Below are 19,582 nucleotides of genomic sequence, written 5' to 3'. Positions count from 1 at the left end.
ATTCCCGATTAAAGGAGGTTACAGAGACTAAAGTTATGACTTATAATTAGAAAAACAATGACTTAGCCTATAAATAAGAAGACTGAATAAGTGTATGATATGAGTTAATGCATGATTATAGCATTTCCAAATATCCTGCAGAAATAATTCCAATATTGTAATTGTCCAATGTGGCATTTTGTGGACACTAAGATGATTCAGAGCTTAGACAATGAAAGTGAAATAAAACTTTGTGTGCAAACTTCAAATAGAAAAAATGGAAGTCTGACATTTACTAATATCTCAGTAGTTAACAGAATAGCATTTCAATGGTCTTTCTATAGTCCAATGACATGTTTTTTTCAGTGGGATAGACATTACATATGGGATAATTCTGTTTAGATACAAATGGATCCTGTTGTCTCCTTGCAAACACAAATTCTACAAATGCAATACATTTTAGTTATAAAATTATTTGATAATCAGACAATATATGCAAAATATGGAAATACTAAAAGCTACAACACAAAGTAGCATTTTCTAATTTTTTTTAGGCTGGCATATTCTTTTTATTATAGTATATAATTAGAAAACCTTACATATTAAACATTTCATTATAGTGTTTTTATCACTATAAAGTGATTTTACAGTAAGATAAAGCACAATTTGCTGAGAAATTCAGAATTACACAGCATGTCCTAAAATGTACATTGAAATGTAACTGCCAGATATAAGAAGAAAATAGATTAAATGGAGCTTTTATGACCTGATAATTCTTCTATGTTGTGTTTTTAAAAATTCAACTAATTTATTTTCATAATTTCTGTGTTTTATTTCAGCCTGCATGTCTCTGCAGAAACATAAGGAAAATTATGTGAAAGTTTACACTAAATAAAACTGTTATATTTTCTCTTTTTAACATGACATTCTGAAATATTAGAAATAACATGCTTTCAAGATTAAATTTTGATCAGGTGAACGCAATTTGTAAACCAGGTGAAGATCAGTTGGATGTAAATTTGCAGAATTATTTTTATGCTCCCGCTGAACTGTGTAATTCAGCATGTGCTCCTTATGCGTCCTCTCCTATAACTACATATATAATAAAGATGAGGTAAACAATACAAGAATGAAAATAAAAACAAACCGTATATGGCCAAAATGACCATGGTGGTGAATAAGTTTGGGGACAGTCACTCCATTCATATGGTTTGAAACCTCTCAAATGGTTCAACAATTTTATAATTATTTGCAAAATAATAAAAAATTAAAAAAATTAGGGGCTTCCCTGGTGGCGCAGGGGTTGAGCGTCTGCCTGCTGATGCAGGGGACACGGATTCGTGCCCCGGTCCGGGAAGATCCCACGTGCCACAGAGCGGCTGGGCCCGTGAGCCATGGCCGCTGAGCCTGCATGTCTGGAGCCTGTGCTCCGCGGAGGAAGAGGCCACAACGGTGAGAGGTCCACGTACCGCAAAAAAAAGAAAAAAAATGAGAATTAGGACTTCTCTGGTGGTCTGGTGGTTAAGACTCCACACTTCCAATGCAAGGGGCTTGGGTTCGATCCCTGGTTGGGGAACTAAGATTCCACGTCCCACGTGGCGTGGCCAAATAAAGAAACTGATACAAACACCACTCTGGCTTTGATGATATAAGCTCCTGGAATCCTTACTGGGAAAAACTAACATAAAACAAAACCTTGAACAAACCCTCATCAGGGTTCCTGCAAACTGGGCAACATCCATATTTGGGAAAAGGTCAAGATTGGAAAGGGGTGCTGGGCCTCTGTGAACACACTGGACCAGGGAGACCAGGTTAGGTTATGGAAATAAGAGATATGAAATCTTCCAAATTCATACAACTGTCGTAACCGGGGCATAGGCCCTCTAAGGCATGCTGGTAAAGGCAACACAGATTTTTTTTGCAGCATTTAGTCTATACTGTAATTTACCCAAAGGGCCCAAAGAGCAGCATGTATTCCTTTTCTTGCCTTTTTTCAGTGTAGAGCTGTCCTCTCCTATCCTACCCAGCCTGGACCCTCTGCTCTAAAATTATACCTAATAAGCTAAACTCAAACTCTATGAGGTGTGATGATCTGGTTCAGGTAAGTCACTAACATATCAATGTTCAAGAAATATAACCCAGGGAGGGAGAGAGACGCAAGAGGGAAGAGATATGGGAACATATGTATATGTATAACTGATTCACTTTGTTATAAAGCAGAAACTAACACACCATTGTAAAGCAATTATACCCCAATAAAGATGTTAAAAAAAAGAAAGAAATATAACCCAAGGACCTCCGATACAAGCATCAAAAACTAAACAAAACAGAAAACTCTAACCGGTCGATTTTAGAAGAGAAGCTTTGAGTAGGAAGATTTAAGGTGATACCAGTCAACTCTCAATATTCTCTAGCCCAAGAAAATACATGGAAGTAAAAGATATGAAACAGCATTACACCAAGAACCAGCCACAACCCTATCCCAGCTCTTTGGTAAGAAACTCTAAATACTGTCTGTTTCATTTAGGATAATTCAATATTAATTTTAAATCACAGTTTTAAAGCAAGATCTCTCTTATAAACAAGGCTAAAACATGTAATGCTTTATTGTTGTTAATTTCATTTGTCAAAGCTAAGAAAACAAAGGTTCTACCTGGCTATGAATGGGTTTACTTCATTGTTTGACAAAATACATAGCTATTGACAACTGAATTTGGATAATAATGATCAATAAATTAGACAGTTATATTTCCACTGATTTCAATTTCTAAAACAGTGGTCTATTTAATTTATGTTGCCATCTTCTTTAAGAGTAGACAAATCAAAATGACATGTTTTGAGCTTGTGCTGGTAACTGTCAACATGAGAGCTTGAATTTAACACAAAGCATCCCTCTGGAGGAAATGAAGAATTCATAGTAACACAACTCACGTACACTCAGAAAATTTCCTTAACACAATGTATCTCTTGCTAAAAACAGAAGATACTTTTATGTCAACACTAATGAAACTAACAGAGGCACTGTTTTAAAAAATATGGTTCTCTACATTCATTGCTGAGTCACTTCTACTGCTACCATCTGTATTAAGCTACTTTACATTTCCATACTAAACCTTGAGTTCTCCACACCCAGCCTCCAGCACTTCACATTCACACTTTTTCAACAATTCTTTAATTCAGTGAAATAAAAATGCTGGTTGGGTTTTCTGAATCTACGAAGCAGATTAGTAGAAAGATGATTAAAACATGTTCCCTACTCTTAAAAATGCATTAGCTAGTAACATGTAATATAATATAATGTAAGAGTGTCTACTTTTATTAAAGACTGAAGAATTTTATTGGATGAACTACATACAAATAAGGAAATTATAAATACTCAGCTTGGACAAGGAACCAATGGAATAGCCCTTATCTTGGTGAATCGGCTTTTCCCAGTTCCAGTCTGTTTTCATTGTTCGCCAGCTGACTAACTCTGAGTTCTGGATCCCTGGGACAATCTTTTCATGATGGCTACACATCTAGCTCCAGACCAAAATTGCACCCTATGAAACACTCAACTGAACCACAGACTAATTGCTTCTCTGAATTTCTTTAATATGTTATTCTAAAGCCTCTTGACTTAAGGTCCAACAACTCTCATTGTTGCTTTTATGCCTTGACTTACCCAATCCCACTTTTTTTCTACACCAAAAGGTGGGTCAGACATTCCCAAGTTTTTGTTCATCTGGACACACTGTGAGATAGTTAGAGCAATGCGTATAAGCAGAAGTTTCATGGGCTGGATCCCAGTGCATGCAAGGCTGAGACCCTCTCTTCCAGCTCATGTTTTTTGGGGTTTCTTTTTGGCTGCATTGGGTATTTGTTGCTGCATGCGGGCTTTTCTCTAGTCGAGGCGAGTGGGGGCTACTAACTACAAATAAGTTCAGTTAAATAAAAACTCTTACATACGTTAGGGTTGTTTCCATTCTCCAGACTTGCTCGGGGTCTTCATCAGGGTCCTTGAATCCAGTAAAGGAGTAGTAAGACTTGTCCCATTTGATGGGCCTGTCTGATATCCTTTTGGCCTCTTTGAGAGGCTGGGAGTGCACATTAGTATTCAAGCTTTGGATATGTTCAATAGATAAACTGCAGGAGTTGAGAATATATAACACTGTGCTTAGCAGATCTCTGGTGTGCAAAGTAAATTTGACTGCTCGAAATCCTAGAGAATATAATTCCCCCAAACAGTTAATACAGATGATTATTTGCTTTACTTGAAAATCATTTCTTTTCATACAACATTTATAGAATCAAAATCTTTAAAACACTCCATTACTGATTAAAATTCATCCTATTGGAAAATCATCTGTAAATGGAAAACTACATCCCTTCTCCAAAACTGTACCACACTACCTCCATCTTCATGAAGTCCTCTGTCAGCTCCCGTTTCTAGTTTGGCGCCAGTGACCAAACCCACCCCAGCCCCAGAAGGGGATTGAGAATATTTTCAATGCTGTTCATAAATTTGGTCTCTACAGTCTAAGGGATGGAAAAGCTCTCCTAGGAGCAAGTGTCCACCAGAGAGGGTGTTCAGCACTAAAGAGAAGGGGGAGGGTGGAGGTAGGGGGAGGGTGGGGCAGGCTGCCCTGCGACAGTGGTTCAAGGAGGGGGGCCAATCCAGTCTCAGGGGTCACAGAAACCCATCTCAAATTTTCTCTACGGTTGAAAGAGACTGTCCTCATACTCCCCCATCCAACTAGCTAGGGACACAATATTTTCAGAAGTGACTACTCAAATTCCCTAATTTTTTAAAAGTTAGCACTTCACAATCTGACTTTAATGCAAGTAGTCCCTGGGCTCAGGGTAGTAATCTAACTTACGTCAACAGTAGGAAATCTACTGGTTCCCCTGCACCTTTATTGGGTATTAAACATGGCGCTAGTTGAATTTACATAACTTTTCAATGAACACTCTCACCAGTGCCATTATTATCTCTCTTTTCAAATGTGAAGAAGCAGAGGTTCAAGGAGGTTAAGAAGCGTGAAGTGAGGGCTGAAATCTGAGCTGCCACCAAGCCATTATAACATGCTGACTCTTTTTTCTTTCTTTGGAAAAATTTTTAAAATTGGTTTTGAAAATTATACAAGTGTTATATAAGCACATCCTTTTTGTAAAATTATATATACAAAGTAAAAGTCTCCTGTTGACAGGCACACAACCTCACACTTTCACTAGATGTAACCCTATTAAACATTTAGGTACACAAGCATTTAGAACTGTACTGTATAATATGGTAGTTACTAGCCATATGTGGCTATTTATTGGTAAAATTAAATTGGTTGAAATTAAATAAAATTTAAAATTCAGTTCCTGGTCATACTAGCCCCACTTCAAGTGCTCAGTAGCCACATGGGGCTAGTGCCAGCTGTACCAGGCAGTGCTCGTACAGAACAGTTACATCTCCGCAGAAAGTTCTTTTGGACAGCACTGCTCTAGACCTTTTCTATGTGCTTTGTGTGTATGTTATACATGATATATATGCTTATGTGTTTGCACAAACACACACCCAACAGTGTGGATTTTTCCTTTTTAACATATAAACTGCACCATTCTGGATCTATTACTTTGAACTTGCTTTTGTTATTTAACCTTGGTGACTCTTCCATTATCTGTATGTATACATCATTCTCTTTCTTTTTAGTAGCTCTATACTAATCCACATAATCAGTGTAGCACAATTTATTTAACACTGCCAAAACTGATAACTATAAAAGTTGTTTTTAATTTTTCACAATTCCACAGAAGGCCGAAATGTGTTTTCCTGTCTTTGCCACAGATGAAAGTCATCGCAATGTAAATCATTCTCAGAGATACCTACTATGCCTGCCACATAGATTTACAAAATGTAGGACATGCAAAGTAAGAAAGATTTTTTCATTGAATCATTGATGGTAAAGTGAGAAATACTGGTAGGAAAATTATTCTAGTCAGTGAAAAGGAAAGGAAAATGCAAATTCCTGCATCTGAGGTTAGGAAAAAATAGTTTATCCTCAGAAGAGGTAAGTCAAGGAATAAATCTCAGTTTCTCTCTTAATTTATCAATTCCATTAATTGTTTAATCCAAGGTAAGGGCTGCTATATAGTGTGGACTGCCTGTACCAGATTGGATATATCCTTTATTGGAAAATATTACCTAATTAATTTAGTTTGCATTTGATTACTGAGGCTAAACGTTTTTGTATCTTATTGGCTATATATGTGTATTATTTCCTGAACTGCTGAGATATTGTGTTTGCCCATTTTTGCAACCAGGCTGCTCTGTTTTCTTTTTGACTCCTAAGAACTACTTATAAACTAACATTATCTTTTTGTCACTTATGCTGTATGTTTTCTCCCATTTTAAATTTATTTATTTTTATTTATTTTTAAAAATTTTTTGCAGTATGTGGGCCTCTCACTGTTGTGGCCTCTCCTGTTGCGGAGCACAGGCTCCGGACGCGCAGGCTCCCCGGCCATGGCTCACGGGCCCAGCCGCTCTGCGGCATGTGGGATCTTCCCGGACCGGGGCATGAACCCGTGTCCCCTGCATCGGCAGGCAGACTCTCAACCACTGCACCACCAGGGAAGCCCTAATTTATTTTTTATAATCTATTTTTATTTAATAAATGGTTCAAAGTTAACCATTAACTGAAAGTAGAGGATTTTTCTCTTTACTCAGCCAGAGCTGACGACAGCTATTTGTTTTAGCATTTGTTCACAGAAAGCTCTTAGTAAATCTTTAAACTGTTTTAAAGTTCATTCTAAAAATAAAGTTATTTCCTCAAGGATCACGAAAAGCATGGACAGACCCACACTCATCCTTAGTTTAAAGGACCACTGGATCATGGCTAAAGCAGTGACAAAGGATAAAACAGAAGGCTGTACACGAAGACTGATCAGATTTTAGAAACAGCATGAGGCTAGAGTTAAAGGGTTCAAGACCCCTATTCTGTCTCCATGGTCCTGGGATATTACTAAGTTACAATTGGGCAAATAGTACCTTCCTCACAGGGTACTTTGAGGACTAAATTAGAGAATGTAAGCTATATTTTTTAAAGATATAAATTGTTATATAGACATTTAATACTTAAAACAGCACTGAAATAGGAAGGGGACAAATAGGAACACTTCAGTTTTCTAGTCAGAAAAGTTTAAACATAAAAAATGGCTCATCAAACACATGCAGCCAGGAACAGAATCTAACTCCAGGAAAACACTCAATTAAATGATATTATTTCCTATGACAAGGCTTCAACCCGAAGGTCTTCTAGCAACGTTAGACAGATCGGACACATCACACCAAGCCTGCAAGGGACACACGAGAAATAAGAAACGTACTGGAAGTGCTGAAGTGTTCCTGGCCATCAGAGGAGTTCTGGTCTGTTTCTCTTACATAAAACATAAGCTGGGTTGGTTTCAAAGACTTGAAGCCTGGTTTCTGGAGGTTTTCTAAGTAGGCACTTAATCTCTTAAGAGAATTTTCATTGACTTCCTGGAAAACAATATTAAGAGACATTTATACACAAAATAGAACAAGGAAACATCAGAAATTATATCCTGACCTTTTAAACACATTATTGAGTGTATTAAAGAATTTAGTATTAAAAAATGGTGGGATTTCATAGCTCCTCAGTACAGGATAAAATTGGATCCACACCCCACAACATGGAACTCCATAGGGATGAGATGTGTAAAAAAAATGTGGCCACATAAGTACTAGAGAAAACATGTCTGAGTTCCTTTATAAATTAGATGTGGGAAAAGCCTAACTATGACTGAATATCCCAGGTAATGAATGATTGATAAATCCAATTACATAAAAAAATTAAAAAACTTAATATAGCACAGGGAACTATATTCAATATCCTGTGATGAACCATAATGGAAAAGAATATAAATACATATATATGTATAACAATCACTGTGCTGTACAGCAGAAATTAACACATTGTAAATCAACTATACTTCCATTAAAAAAAAAACTTAAGAAAAGAACACATAAAAAACCACACACACACACACACACACACACACACACACACACACACTAAGCAGTCTACAGACAAAAACTGAGTAGAAGAAAATATGTGCAAGTTCTTTCTTTTCTTTTTCTTTTTTGGTCACCCTGTGCAGCTTGTGGGATCTTACTTCCCTGACCAGGCATTGAACCCAGGCCCACCGCAGTGAAAGCACTAAGTCCTAACCACTGGACCACCAGGGAATTCCCCAATTTGCAAGTTATTTCATAGCAAAGAGCTAATTTCTCTCTATATAAAGGGCTCTTAAAATGCCCTTTCAGAGACTGGTTGAATTATGGTATCTTCATTCAATGGAGTGCTACACAGCCAAAAGGAAAAAAAAGGGAAAGAATATGACACAGATGGTATTTAGGAATGTACACAGAGTGATCTCTAGGGTGTATTGGTAAGTGAAAAAAGAAATGTCTTTTACTGAAGGAACAGCTCCAAGAAATGGCATAAATAATAACTGTGCTTCTTATCCCTATAGGTCTCTTCTCAGAAACACAGTGTGATCTGAAATTAGGAACAGTTTGTTTGTTTTTGTTTGTTGAATTTATTACAATATACCGCTCTCAGCTATATTGTGTTGGGGGTTTGATGATTCACTAGAAGGATTTACAGAACTCAGAAAAGCTGTTATACTCACAGTTACAGTTTATAACAGCAAAAGGATACAGATTAACATCAGCAAAGGGAAAAGGCATGTAAGGTGGAGTCCCGTAGGGACCAAGCGCAAGGTTCCAGTTGTTCTCTCCCAGGGGAGTTGTACAGACAGTGCTTAAGCCCCCAGCAAGGATGTGTGATAACACATGAGAAGTGCTGCCAACCAAGGAAGCTCATCCAAGCCTTGGGGGCCAGGGCTTTTACTGGGGCACTACATGCCCACATGACTGACCATAGCTATTCAGTCTCCAGCCTCCCCAGAGGGCCTCAGACATGAGAAAACAGGCATTCACCATAAAATACATTGTTAGCATAAACTATCTGGTGTGGCCCAAGGCCCTGGCACACAAAAACATTTTTATCAGGCAAGGATATCCCAGAGGCTCAGAGCTCATCTCCCAGGAGGCAGTGAAGGGCCAGTACCGAAGCCAGGCATTTCTTTGCAACAAAGCAACCCAAGCCTGCTGAGTTCACCTTTTATAGCACACAGAAATTTTAGTAAAAAAAAAAAAGGTACACTGGTAGAGGAGGGAAACCAGTCACCTAGTACTAAGCTTAATTTTTCCTCACACGTTGGATTTAAAAACTTTAAATTATTAAACATTAAATTAAATTGTGTTAATTTATGACATCCCCAATAATTTGTATTAAATTATTACATCTCCAAGGTAGTATTTTTCTGTTGATTCAATTTACTAATTACTTAAAAAGGATATGACTTCGAATAGCCAATATATATATATATATATATATATATATATATATCAACTATCATAAACAGAATATTTTCCTAAAGCAAAGAAGCAAAACTGATTTATTTTCCATGGCAAGTAGAAAAAAAGCAATACAGGAAATTCCCTGGCGGTCCAGTGGTTAGGACTCCTCGCTTAGTTGGGGAACTAAGATCGTGCAAGCCGCAAGGCATGCCCCCCCACCCCCCAAAAAGGGGGAAATGCAACACCATAATGTTCTAATTTTCAAGAGTTTTAAATTCCTTTTCATGTTAAACCAGGTGTCAATGTTAAGGAAGATAAAAGGAACCAATGAAATTAGTCCAAAGCATCCGGCTTTGGAATATATTATCTAACATTAAAAAATAGTGACCTTCCTAACTAAGTTCATCATGAGTTTGTATTCCTTGAGAAGACATTAACTGATGATATAGGGAAGTGGACCAGCATGCAACATAAGGAAAAACTATTTGGGCACTGAAAAATCCCCCTTACATCAACCTTAAAAAAAAAGGACTGAACAGGGTATCAGAGCCCTTAAATTTTCCTCCAAACCCTCAATTTTACTTTCAAACCTGGTACAGAAAATATGATTCCTAATAGTCTAAGGAGTTTACATGATACCTTTATTGCCTGCATAAAACATGACAGCTTTCATTAAAAAAAAACAATAGTTTTAGTTTCAATTTTCAGTATCTATAGTTCAAAGCACTGATTATTCCACCATGACAAAACACCCCAGTTTATAGAACTCTCTGTATTATACTGTAGCAAAGGTAAATAAACTAAACAGAAACATAGACTAAATGTTAAAAAGTAAAAAAATAATTGTTTACCCTTTCCCTGGGGTGCTGTCCAAAGAAATCTGGATGTACAGCAAAATAGAATGGCCTCAAGGCATTGACTGCTTCAGCTCCCGATAAAGCTCTTGAGTAGAGAAACCAGTATGGAAATATCTTTCCTGGACATAACCTTTTTAAAAGATATGGATTTATTATTCACCGGAGCACTGACATGGACACAAATCCCCCGTGTATAAAGTGACAGTAGCATTAAGATTATTGTGTATGGAAAATACCGTAGAAATAAGACAGAAACCAAAGTGTAAAATTTTGTGGGTTTTTGAAATCTACAAAAGTTTTGAAAGCAGTGAGTCCCACATGATTTCTTTTCTTTTTCTCTTTTTAAAATTTACTTTTTTTTGGCTGCACTGGGTCTTAGTTGTGGCATGCGGGATCTTTCGTTGTGGTGCGCAGGCTCCAGAGCACACAGGCTCAGTAGTTGTGGCGCGCGGGACCTAGAGTGCAAGTGGGCTTCAGTAGTTGCGGTGCATGGGCTCAGTAGTTGTGGCATGTGGGCTTAGTTGCTCCGTGGCATGTGGGATCTTCCCGGACCAGGGATTGAATCCGTGTTCCCTGCATTGGCAGGCGGATTCTTAACCATTCCGCCACCAGGGAAGTCCCAAGACATTCCTTTTAAAAATGACAATTTACTGAGGCATTCATGTACATAATAGTTAATTAAAAGTACTAATTATTGCCAAATATGTTTTAGAACTTTTAAAACTTCACATGTCATTTTTATGGAACAGATCCAATTTTATTTTGGTTATATACTTTGAGCCAAATAAACACTTTATTTATCTCTTTTGACTTGGCTACCAAGAAGCCAGAATGAAATTTGATGTCTGAATAACTGTCTCATCAGTTCTATTTTTTTAACAAATGATCTTTCTCTAGAGGTCTCCATTTTGATTACCCTATATATGCCTATTACTGTGCCAATTAAATTTTACTGAACTCCTTAAATCCTTTCTTGAAGTAGATAGGGTTTAGACTATCTACTATTTACTACATAAATAGCAAATATAATAGTCAAATGACCTTACTATACAATTTAAATGTAACGTGGTTTTCTATATGACGGCAATAGACTTGAGGGCAACATGGTAATAAGAACTGTGCTGAGGACAAACTTTATCTTTTTTTCCTCTTAAACTTTACACACTGAACTGTTTTGAAAGATGGTATTCTTTTCACCTTCTACTCTGAATGGACTCTTGGGAGAACGGACCTGGATGTTCACATGAATTTTTTGTTTCTTTTTTTATTCCTGCCCTCCACCATATTACCCAAAAAATAGTTAGAATTTGATAAATTATAATAAATTGAAATTAGCTAAACACCTAACAGATTCCACACCCCTCCACCCCCACAAATACTAATAACAGATGGAACCACAAAGCTTACCTCCTCACAGGTCTCAGGTGGCAAAACATTTCTGAATATATATGTAGGTCAACTTCCAGGCATCCATTAATCACTTAAAAAGTTAAGCAGATACCAGTAATGAACATGTGTAATTTGAAATGAAAAACACATTACCATTTACATTTAGCACCCCCCAGAATGAAATACTTAGTTATAAATCTGACAAAATATGTACAAGATCTATATGAGGAAAACTGTAAAACTCTGATGAAAGAAATCAAAGAAGAATTAAATAAATGGAGAGATATTCCATGTTCATGGATAGGAAGACTTGATATTGTGAAGATGTCAGTTTTTTCCAACTTGATCTACAGATTCAATGCAATCCCAATCAAAATCCCAGTAAGTTATTTTATGGAAATCAACAAACTCATTCTAAAGTTTATATGTAGAGGCAAAAGACTCAGAATAGCCGACTCAATACTGAAGAATAATAAAGTTGGAGGACTGACACTACTGGGCTTCAAGACTTACTGTAAAGTTACAGTAATCAAGACAGTGTGGCACTGGTGAAAGAACAGACAAATAGATCAATGGACAGAATAGAGAGCCCAGAAATAGACCTACAAAAATATAGCCAACTTATCTTTGACAAGGAGCAAAGGCAATACTATGGAGCAACAATAATCTTTTCAACAAATGGACAGGAACAACTGGACATCTACATGCAAAAATATTAATCTAGTCACAGACCTTACACCCTTCACAAAAGTTAACTCAAAATGGGTCAAAGACCTAAATGTAAAACAAAAATACTATAAAATTCCTAGAAGAGTACCTAGGAGAAAACCTAGATGACCTAAGGTATGTCAGTGACTTTTTAGATACAACACCAGACACATGATCCATGAAGGAAAAGAACTGATATACCGAATTTCATTAAAATTAAAAATTTTGCTCTGCAAAAGACAATGTAGAGAGAACAAGAGGACAAGCCACAGACTGGGAGAAAATATTTGTAAAAGATACACATATCTGACAAAGGACTGCTATCCAAAATATACAAAAAACATTTAAAATTCAACAATAAGAAAATGGACAACCTGATTTAAAAAACGGGCCAAACACCTGAACAGACACCTCCTGCAAGAAGATATACAGATGGCGAATAAGCATATGAAAATACGCTCCACATCAAAGGTCATCAGGGAAATGCAAATTAAAACTATGAGATACTGCAACACACCTATCAGAATGGCCAAATCCAAAACACTGACAACACCAAATGCTGGTGAGGATGTGGAGCAACAGGAACTCTCGTTCATTGCTAGTGGGAATGCAAAATGATACAGCCACTTTGGAAGACAGTTTGGGGCTTTCTTACAAAACTAAACATACTCTTACCATATGATCCAGCAACTACGATCCTTAGTATTTACCCAAATGAATTGAAAACTTGTCTACACACAAACCTGCACACGGATGTTTATTGTGGCTTTATTCTTAATTGCCAAAACTTGGAAGCAACCAAGATATCCTTCAGTAGGTGAGTGGATAAACTGTAGTACATCCGGCCAATTGAATATTATTCATTGCCAAAAAGAAATGAGCTATCAGGCCATGAAGAGACATTGAGGAAATTTAAATGCATATTACTCAGCAAAAGAAGTCAATCTGGAAAGATTATATACTGTATGATTCCAGCTCTATGACATTCTGGAAAAGGCAAAACTATGGTGACAGTAAAAAGATCAGTGGTTGCCAAGGGGTTGGAGGAGAGGGAGGGATGAATAGGTGGAGCACAGAAGATTTTTAGGACAGTGAAACTCTCTGTATAATAATACTACAATGGTAGGTACATGTCATTACACATTGGTCCAAACCCGTGGAATGTACAACACCAAGAGTGAACCCTAATGTAAATTATGGACTTTGGGCAAGAATGAAGTGTCGGTTTAAGTTCATCGACTGTAACAAATGTACAACTCAGGTGTGGGAGGCTGGGTGCGGGGAGGGGGTATGTGGGAACTCTTGTACTTTGGTCAGTTTTGCTGTGAACCTAAAACTGCTCTAAAGAATAAAGCTTATTATTTTTAGAGGTTAAGCAGATAAAAGGGGGAACATGATTTGAATCACATGGACTTTTCCAATAATTTAGAGCTTCAGCAAGAATTTCAACTATACTATAGTCTCCATGTCAACTGACCAAGTAATTTAAAAAATTCTATGAGCAACCTGTCTTGAAATGCCATATTATTCACATGATAATCACCAGGTAAAAAATCCTTCCTTCCCCGGCTTATGAAGCTCTGAGCCTGTGGGAGAGTGTATTTGCTCAAAACAAACCACCACGTGGCTCAAGTCCTATTCTGTCAAATCTTAAGAATTAAAAAGTTTAAAACATTTTTTCATAATGCAGTTAATATATCTGAACCAAGGTAATGAAGCAAAACTGCCACTAACAGGATAATAGAAAGATGTATTTAAAAGACAAATCAAGAATTACCTATTTAAAAAGTGCATTTGCAAACAACAGTGGGTGCTTCCATTGATTTTCTGGTTGACTGGTGTGGCAAGACCCTCTTGGATACAGAATGTGTTTATAGGTATTCATTTAAATGTTTAAAAACGTGATTTTTATTTAACCATTCACCTTGCTATTTTGTTTGAGACAAATACGGATACCAGAAATACTCCTACCATTTGGAAACTTTCTGAGATTAAATGGCGATACAGTGAGGAAGAAAGAACCATTTTGACTAAAGTTTCAGTGCTGCCCATGACCGACTGAATTCTCACTGAACGTCATTATGAAGTAACTGAACGATCGCAACTTAGTAAGATAGAACAGGTACAAGCCTCCAAGCTTGCAAAGAAGAGACCAGAAGAATACACACATCCAACCCAGCACTGGCTCTCTTTAGGTGGTAGGATAGGAAGCCCTTTACTTTTTTAAATTTCCTAGTTTATTTACAATGAGCACGCGAAGTATGCTCTTAAAAAAAAAAAAAAAACAATGCTTCTAGCATACAAAATTAAACAATGAAAAGGAATAGAGCAGGAATACGTGTTGTTCATTCAGTATTTAAGACAGGCCCCTGGCCCTGGGAAATCTGTCCAGTGACAGCCCTGGACTGTGATTCCAGTCTAGCTCAAGAAGAAAACAGCCCCTCATATTCACACACAATGACATTTCATTTTTAGTATTAGTATGAAAATTTATGCCACTTAACTGCAAAGATGCTAATAAATGAGCTAAAACTTGGGTAAGAAACGAGGAATAATACTCGAGGAGCATATGATCAACCAAGAATATGAATGGGCAAGAGATGAAAATATTATGCAGCCAAGTTCTAACCATCATCCTTTTCAGCATAAAATGATCTTACAAGAAGCCTTGCAAAGTCAGAAGTACTGAACTAAGTAGGCCTAGAACTTAGGCCTACCATTGCAACAATGATGTAACCTGTTTTAATGTATCTTAGAAGTTCATGAAATCACAATGTCTCCATCTTATGTGCAATGTAGGTGATCCAAGTCATACTCCACTCCCCATTTTCCAAAGCAAGACATCAAAACAAATAAAACAGTGAAAAGGAACTGTCATGATCACTGATTTGAAATAGAAGTTAAAGCACACTAAAAAGACAATAAAATTTTTGGAAGTTGATTTAGAAAAGACTGGCTGTCTCCAATTTGATTCACAAAGAATTTGAGAGGCAGGCAGCCAAGTTACGCTGTTTAGAAATGTACATATCTAAACATCTATAAATAAGAATTGTTAGGAGGGATTTCCCTGGCAGTCCAGTGGTTAGGACTAGGTGCTTCCACTGCAGAGGGCACGGGTTCCATCCCTGGTTGGGGAACTAAGATACTACAAGCCATGTGGCCAGGCCACAAAAAAAAAAAAAAAAAACGTGTGTGGAGGGCAAAAAAAAAAAAAAAAAAAAAAAAAAAAGAATTGTTAGGAAAAGCTGATTTAGCGATTCATCTTGAGTTACTTCAGAATTACTCTCCAAAGAGTCACTTACAGCAAAGTTGCAAAAATAAGGGATTGTATCCTCAGTGACTTTCAAACATGGAGCATAAAGTACGTCATGCAGAGAATTATGGAGCATGTTTTAGAAGTGATTCTGTCAAAAATAATCAAAGACAAAAAAAAAAAACTTCCTGTATTTAAAAGTCCGGGTCTTCAGTTGTCCAGAAAAATAATTCATTCATTGTTCACTCTGTAATCATAGGGTATAATTAAACTTAGTACTGAGCAATGACTAAAAAAGGACATTAATACTTGGAAGTGTGACAAGGGATTCTCCCAATGAAAATAAAATGTTCTCAAATACAAGTCTGAACATTAAATCATGGTTTCTAGATTTAGAAAGAACTTAAAAAAAAATTAGGCTACTATGTTAAGAGTTAGGTATTTTCTGCCTGCTTTTTTGGTGAGTTGGCTATTTCCTAAAAAGGTTCACACTGCAGTAAAGAGAATTCGAATCTAGACTTGTGCTGCCTAATAAGGGAGCCCCTAGCACATGTGGCTACTGTGAACTGAGACGTGTTTTAAGTGTAAAGTACCCATTGGATTTTAAAGATTTAGTATGAAGAAAATGCAAAGTATCCCATTAATAATTTTTTATCCTGATTAGATGTTGAAATGATAATTTATTAATTTCACTTGTTTCTTTTTGCTTTTTTTTAAAAGCAAAACACGACCTGGTCTTTTGTGATTTACTACCAGAAAAATTTAAATTACATCCGTGGCTCATACTGTATTTCTCTTGGACGGCGCTGATCTAGGCCAATTCAAGGCAAATTTAAGCGAACATGACACTGTCAGGGAAAGCTCAGTAATTGTGGCGCACGGCCTGTTGCTCCGCAGCATGTGGGATCTTCCCGGACCAGGGCTCGAAACCATGTCCCCTGCATTGGCTGGCGGACTCTTAACCACTGCGCCACCAGGTAAGTCCTGTGCTGTTTAAAGTGAGGCATTAAATCTTCTAGGCAGTTTCACATCAAATTGGGTAGGAAGAGATATCTAAATTGGTGGAAAAGCCAAATTATGGGTCGTCTAAGTTTTGTTTAAATTACATTCGATAGAAACCACGTTTGCCACACAGAGGTCCTGGTAACTTATTTGAACAGAGTTAATATCCTCAGGCTACTCTCATTTAAACTGTGACTTTCCTTAGTAACTATCTTGTAAGGTTTTAAAAAGTAGTTTGTTCTATCAAGGAGAGATAAAAGCAGGCAATATTTCACTGCTCTTCGGTTTAACACTTCTTAGGGAAGGGAAAAAGCAGGAAGCCCCTTAGATAAATTAATAAATTGCAGCAAAGCAAAGTATCAAGGGTTTTTAAGCTTCCTTTTGTAAATCTTTTGCTATGAGATTTGAATCAAACCATATCCTAGGATAAGTCAAAGACTTCGGGGAAATATGATAGTCGGAAACAAAACCTAAATCGTCTCAGGTTTCTCATTTCAAAACAAGTTAAAACAGATACTATGCGGGTACTCCGATCCCGGCACTGCCTGGGTTCAAAAGTTAGCACGTCGACCTAAGGCGACTCTGATCGCTGCCCACCCCGACACCCTCCACCCCCGCTTCTGCCCGGAGCAGCCTGAAAGCACAAATGGAGCCCCTCCCGTCCTGCTCCTTACAGTTCTGGCAAGGGTCCGCCGCGAGGTCTTCCTCCTACCTGCTCCACCTTCCACCAGGTACCAGGAGGAAGGACGGTCGATCCTCTCGCAGGGTTCTGCACGGGTGCGCTGGGCCAGGCAGGAGCGCATGCGCACCGGGGCGCCAGCCCGGCCAAAGAGCGCGCGCCGCCGGGCCGGAGCTCCCGCCCGCTCTCGCCCCACCTGACGACAGGCTCTGACAGGCTCCTACCCGTGGTGCTCTCTGAGTCCCCACCTGAGAAATCTCAGGTGGGCGCGTACTGCTCCACCCCTCCGTCGGCGCCTGCCGCAGAGGCTTGCTCGAGAGGAGTCCGGGCTCTGGCCCGGGCCGCAGGTCGCGCTCTCATTGGCTGAAGCGTGCCAGGCCTTCCTCTCTGGGGCGCCTGCGCACAGCCCCAGGACGCGGCTTAAAAGCCTAGCGGTTCTCAGCCCCACCCTGACGTCAGCAACTAGGTGAACGGCAGCCTTCTCGCAGCGTGAAAGCTCCTGTCCCTCCGTCTTCTTACGGTCCGGCCCGGAGCGGGCTCCGCGCACTCAGCTGAAAGCTTTAGGAGGCGCGAATGAGCGCTGAGGGATAGGAAGGACAAGGCGGGAGGGAGTCAGAAAATGACTGGGCGGCAGGTGGCCGGGCCTGGACCGAGGGTTGGTGGGGAGGGCAAGGAAAGAAGGACGACCGAGCGTACGCATGCGCCGGCCCCGCTTTCCGCGCCAGCCCAGCTTTCCTTCCCGGCCCGGGTCCCCCAACCCCCGGCGCCTGGGAGGGGAGGAGGCTGGCTTGGCGGATCAGTCCGCAGACCGTTCGGAGCTGACGCCTCGCTTGAGACCTCCAGGTTTTAAAGGTCTTAGTATAGCCTTTGGCTTTCTTTACATAAATATAGCTAATTAAAACTGTTTTCTCCGGTTTGCATTTTCCTTTTGACTTTGGCCCTTAAGGAATTCTCCACTATCAGCTTGAGGTTTTTACTGTTAGCTGTATTTCGCTTCTATGACTTTGGTTATTCCCATAAACTGCCATCAACTGGAATAAGACAAATACGATAACCGCTCCTTTCCTATCTTTTGGCACCGTTGACCGAGGTGGGGGAAAAAAAACAACCCCAAACTAAAAAATACCCCCAGAATACCAAAAAGCAAACCAACCAACCAACCAACCTCCCTTTGTTCCAGCCCTAAGGGTTCTTGACTTATCATTCATTAGAAACCATCTGGTCAATTTGTGGTCCGTTCCATCCAATCCCATTTTTCCTAAAAGCTTAATTTATCATCTTTCGCATCTTCATCCTTTCAAATACATCCTTGCCACCAGCATAAGGTTATAATTGCCCACTTACCGTTCTTCACTTGTCCTCAAAGGCACTTCAAACTGATGGTGGTAATCTCCGAACCCAATTTATTTCTTAGGTGCTGAATTTCAGTAATGGCAGTTAGTCACCCAATTCGTTCATACTAGAGAACTGGGCCTCTTTTTTGCGGGGGCGGGGGCTCTTTCTTGATGTCTACTTATGCCTTACTTCCCATATCCCATTCACGAGAGTATTCATTCCACATTTTATCATAGTAAGGCATTCTTCTAAGTGCTAGGTTTTAAGTTTTTTATTCTTGTGAGGTTATAGACTTATTCCAGTGATGCTGCCATTACCATATTTTGGGAACCCCTTTAAGAAATACTTTCAGTTGGGCTTCCCTGGTGGCGCAGTGGTTGAGAGTCCGCCTGCCGATGCAGGGGACACGGGTTCGTGCCCCGGTTCGGGAAGATCCCACATGCCGCGGAGAGGCTGGACCCGTGCACCATGGCCACTGAGCCTGCGTGTCTGGAGCCTGTGCTCCACAACTGGAGAGGCCACAACAGTGAGAGGCCCGCATACCGCAAAAAAAAAAAAAAAAAAAGAAAAGAAGAAATACTTTCAGTCCCCTTAGCCACCACTTACTCTTTTATTACTCCCCTTACTCAGACATTTTCTCTAAATGATTTAAATTATGGTTTAAAGCATCAAATCAAATTAAGGATTGAGGATGACCACCTTGGAGAATGACTGCTACATCTGCAGATGGCTTCAGAAAAGGAGCTTAAACTTCCCAAGGTGGCTTGAAAAACACAAGTCTTGTTTGGATTGGTTCTGATATATTTGTTTAAAATACTGATTTCTTTAGTCATACCTAATGTAATGTACATAAATTACAAATTTTCAAGATACATATAGTATTTTAAGATACACTAAAGGAAAACTTTAGAGAAGAATTTAAAATTTCTGGTATAACTCAGAAGGTACTCTGGAATTTTGGT

The 19,582-nt window shown here is 38.8% G+C and overlaps 1 protein-coding gene across 1 annotated transcript in view; it reads right to left on the bottom strand.

Annotated features, from left to right (window-relative positions):
- The window catches only part of TCAIM (T cell activation inhibitor, mitochondrial), a 30,712-nt gene extending 18,983 nt beyond the window's left edge, over positions 1–11,729 (bottom strand). Inside the window, exons 1-4 of the mRNA XM_007445706.1 lie at positions 11,662–11,729; positions 10,249–10,384; positions 7,336–7,489; positions 3,928–4,180 (exon numbers count right to left, since the gene is read on the bottom strand). Of these exons, the coding sequence (XP_007445768.1) occupies positions 3,928–4,180; positions 7,336–7,489; positions 10,249–10,384; positions 11,662–11,690 (572 nt within the window). The 5' untranslated portion in view covers positions 11,691–11,729. The remainder of the gene's footprint in view (positions 1–3,927; positions 4,181–7,335; positions 7,490–10,248; positions 10,385–11,661) is intronic.
- Between the last annotated feature and the right edge of the window lie 7,853 nt (positions 11,730–19,582).

The sequence above is a fragment of the Lipotes vexillifer genome, unplaced genomic scaffold (assembly GCF_000442215.2).
Source record: "Lipotes vexillifer unplaced genomic scaffold, Lipotes_vexillifer_v1.1 scaffold1136, whole genome shotgun sequence".
Taxonomy (NCBI): domain Eukaryota; kingdom Metazoa; phylum Chordata; class Mammalia; order Artiodactyla; family Lipotidae; genus Lipotes; species Lipotes vexillifer.
Note: the sequence above shows the minus strand (reverse complement) of the source record. Positions and strands in the feature narration are given on the sequence as shown.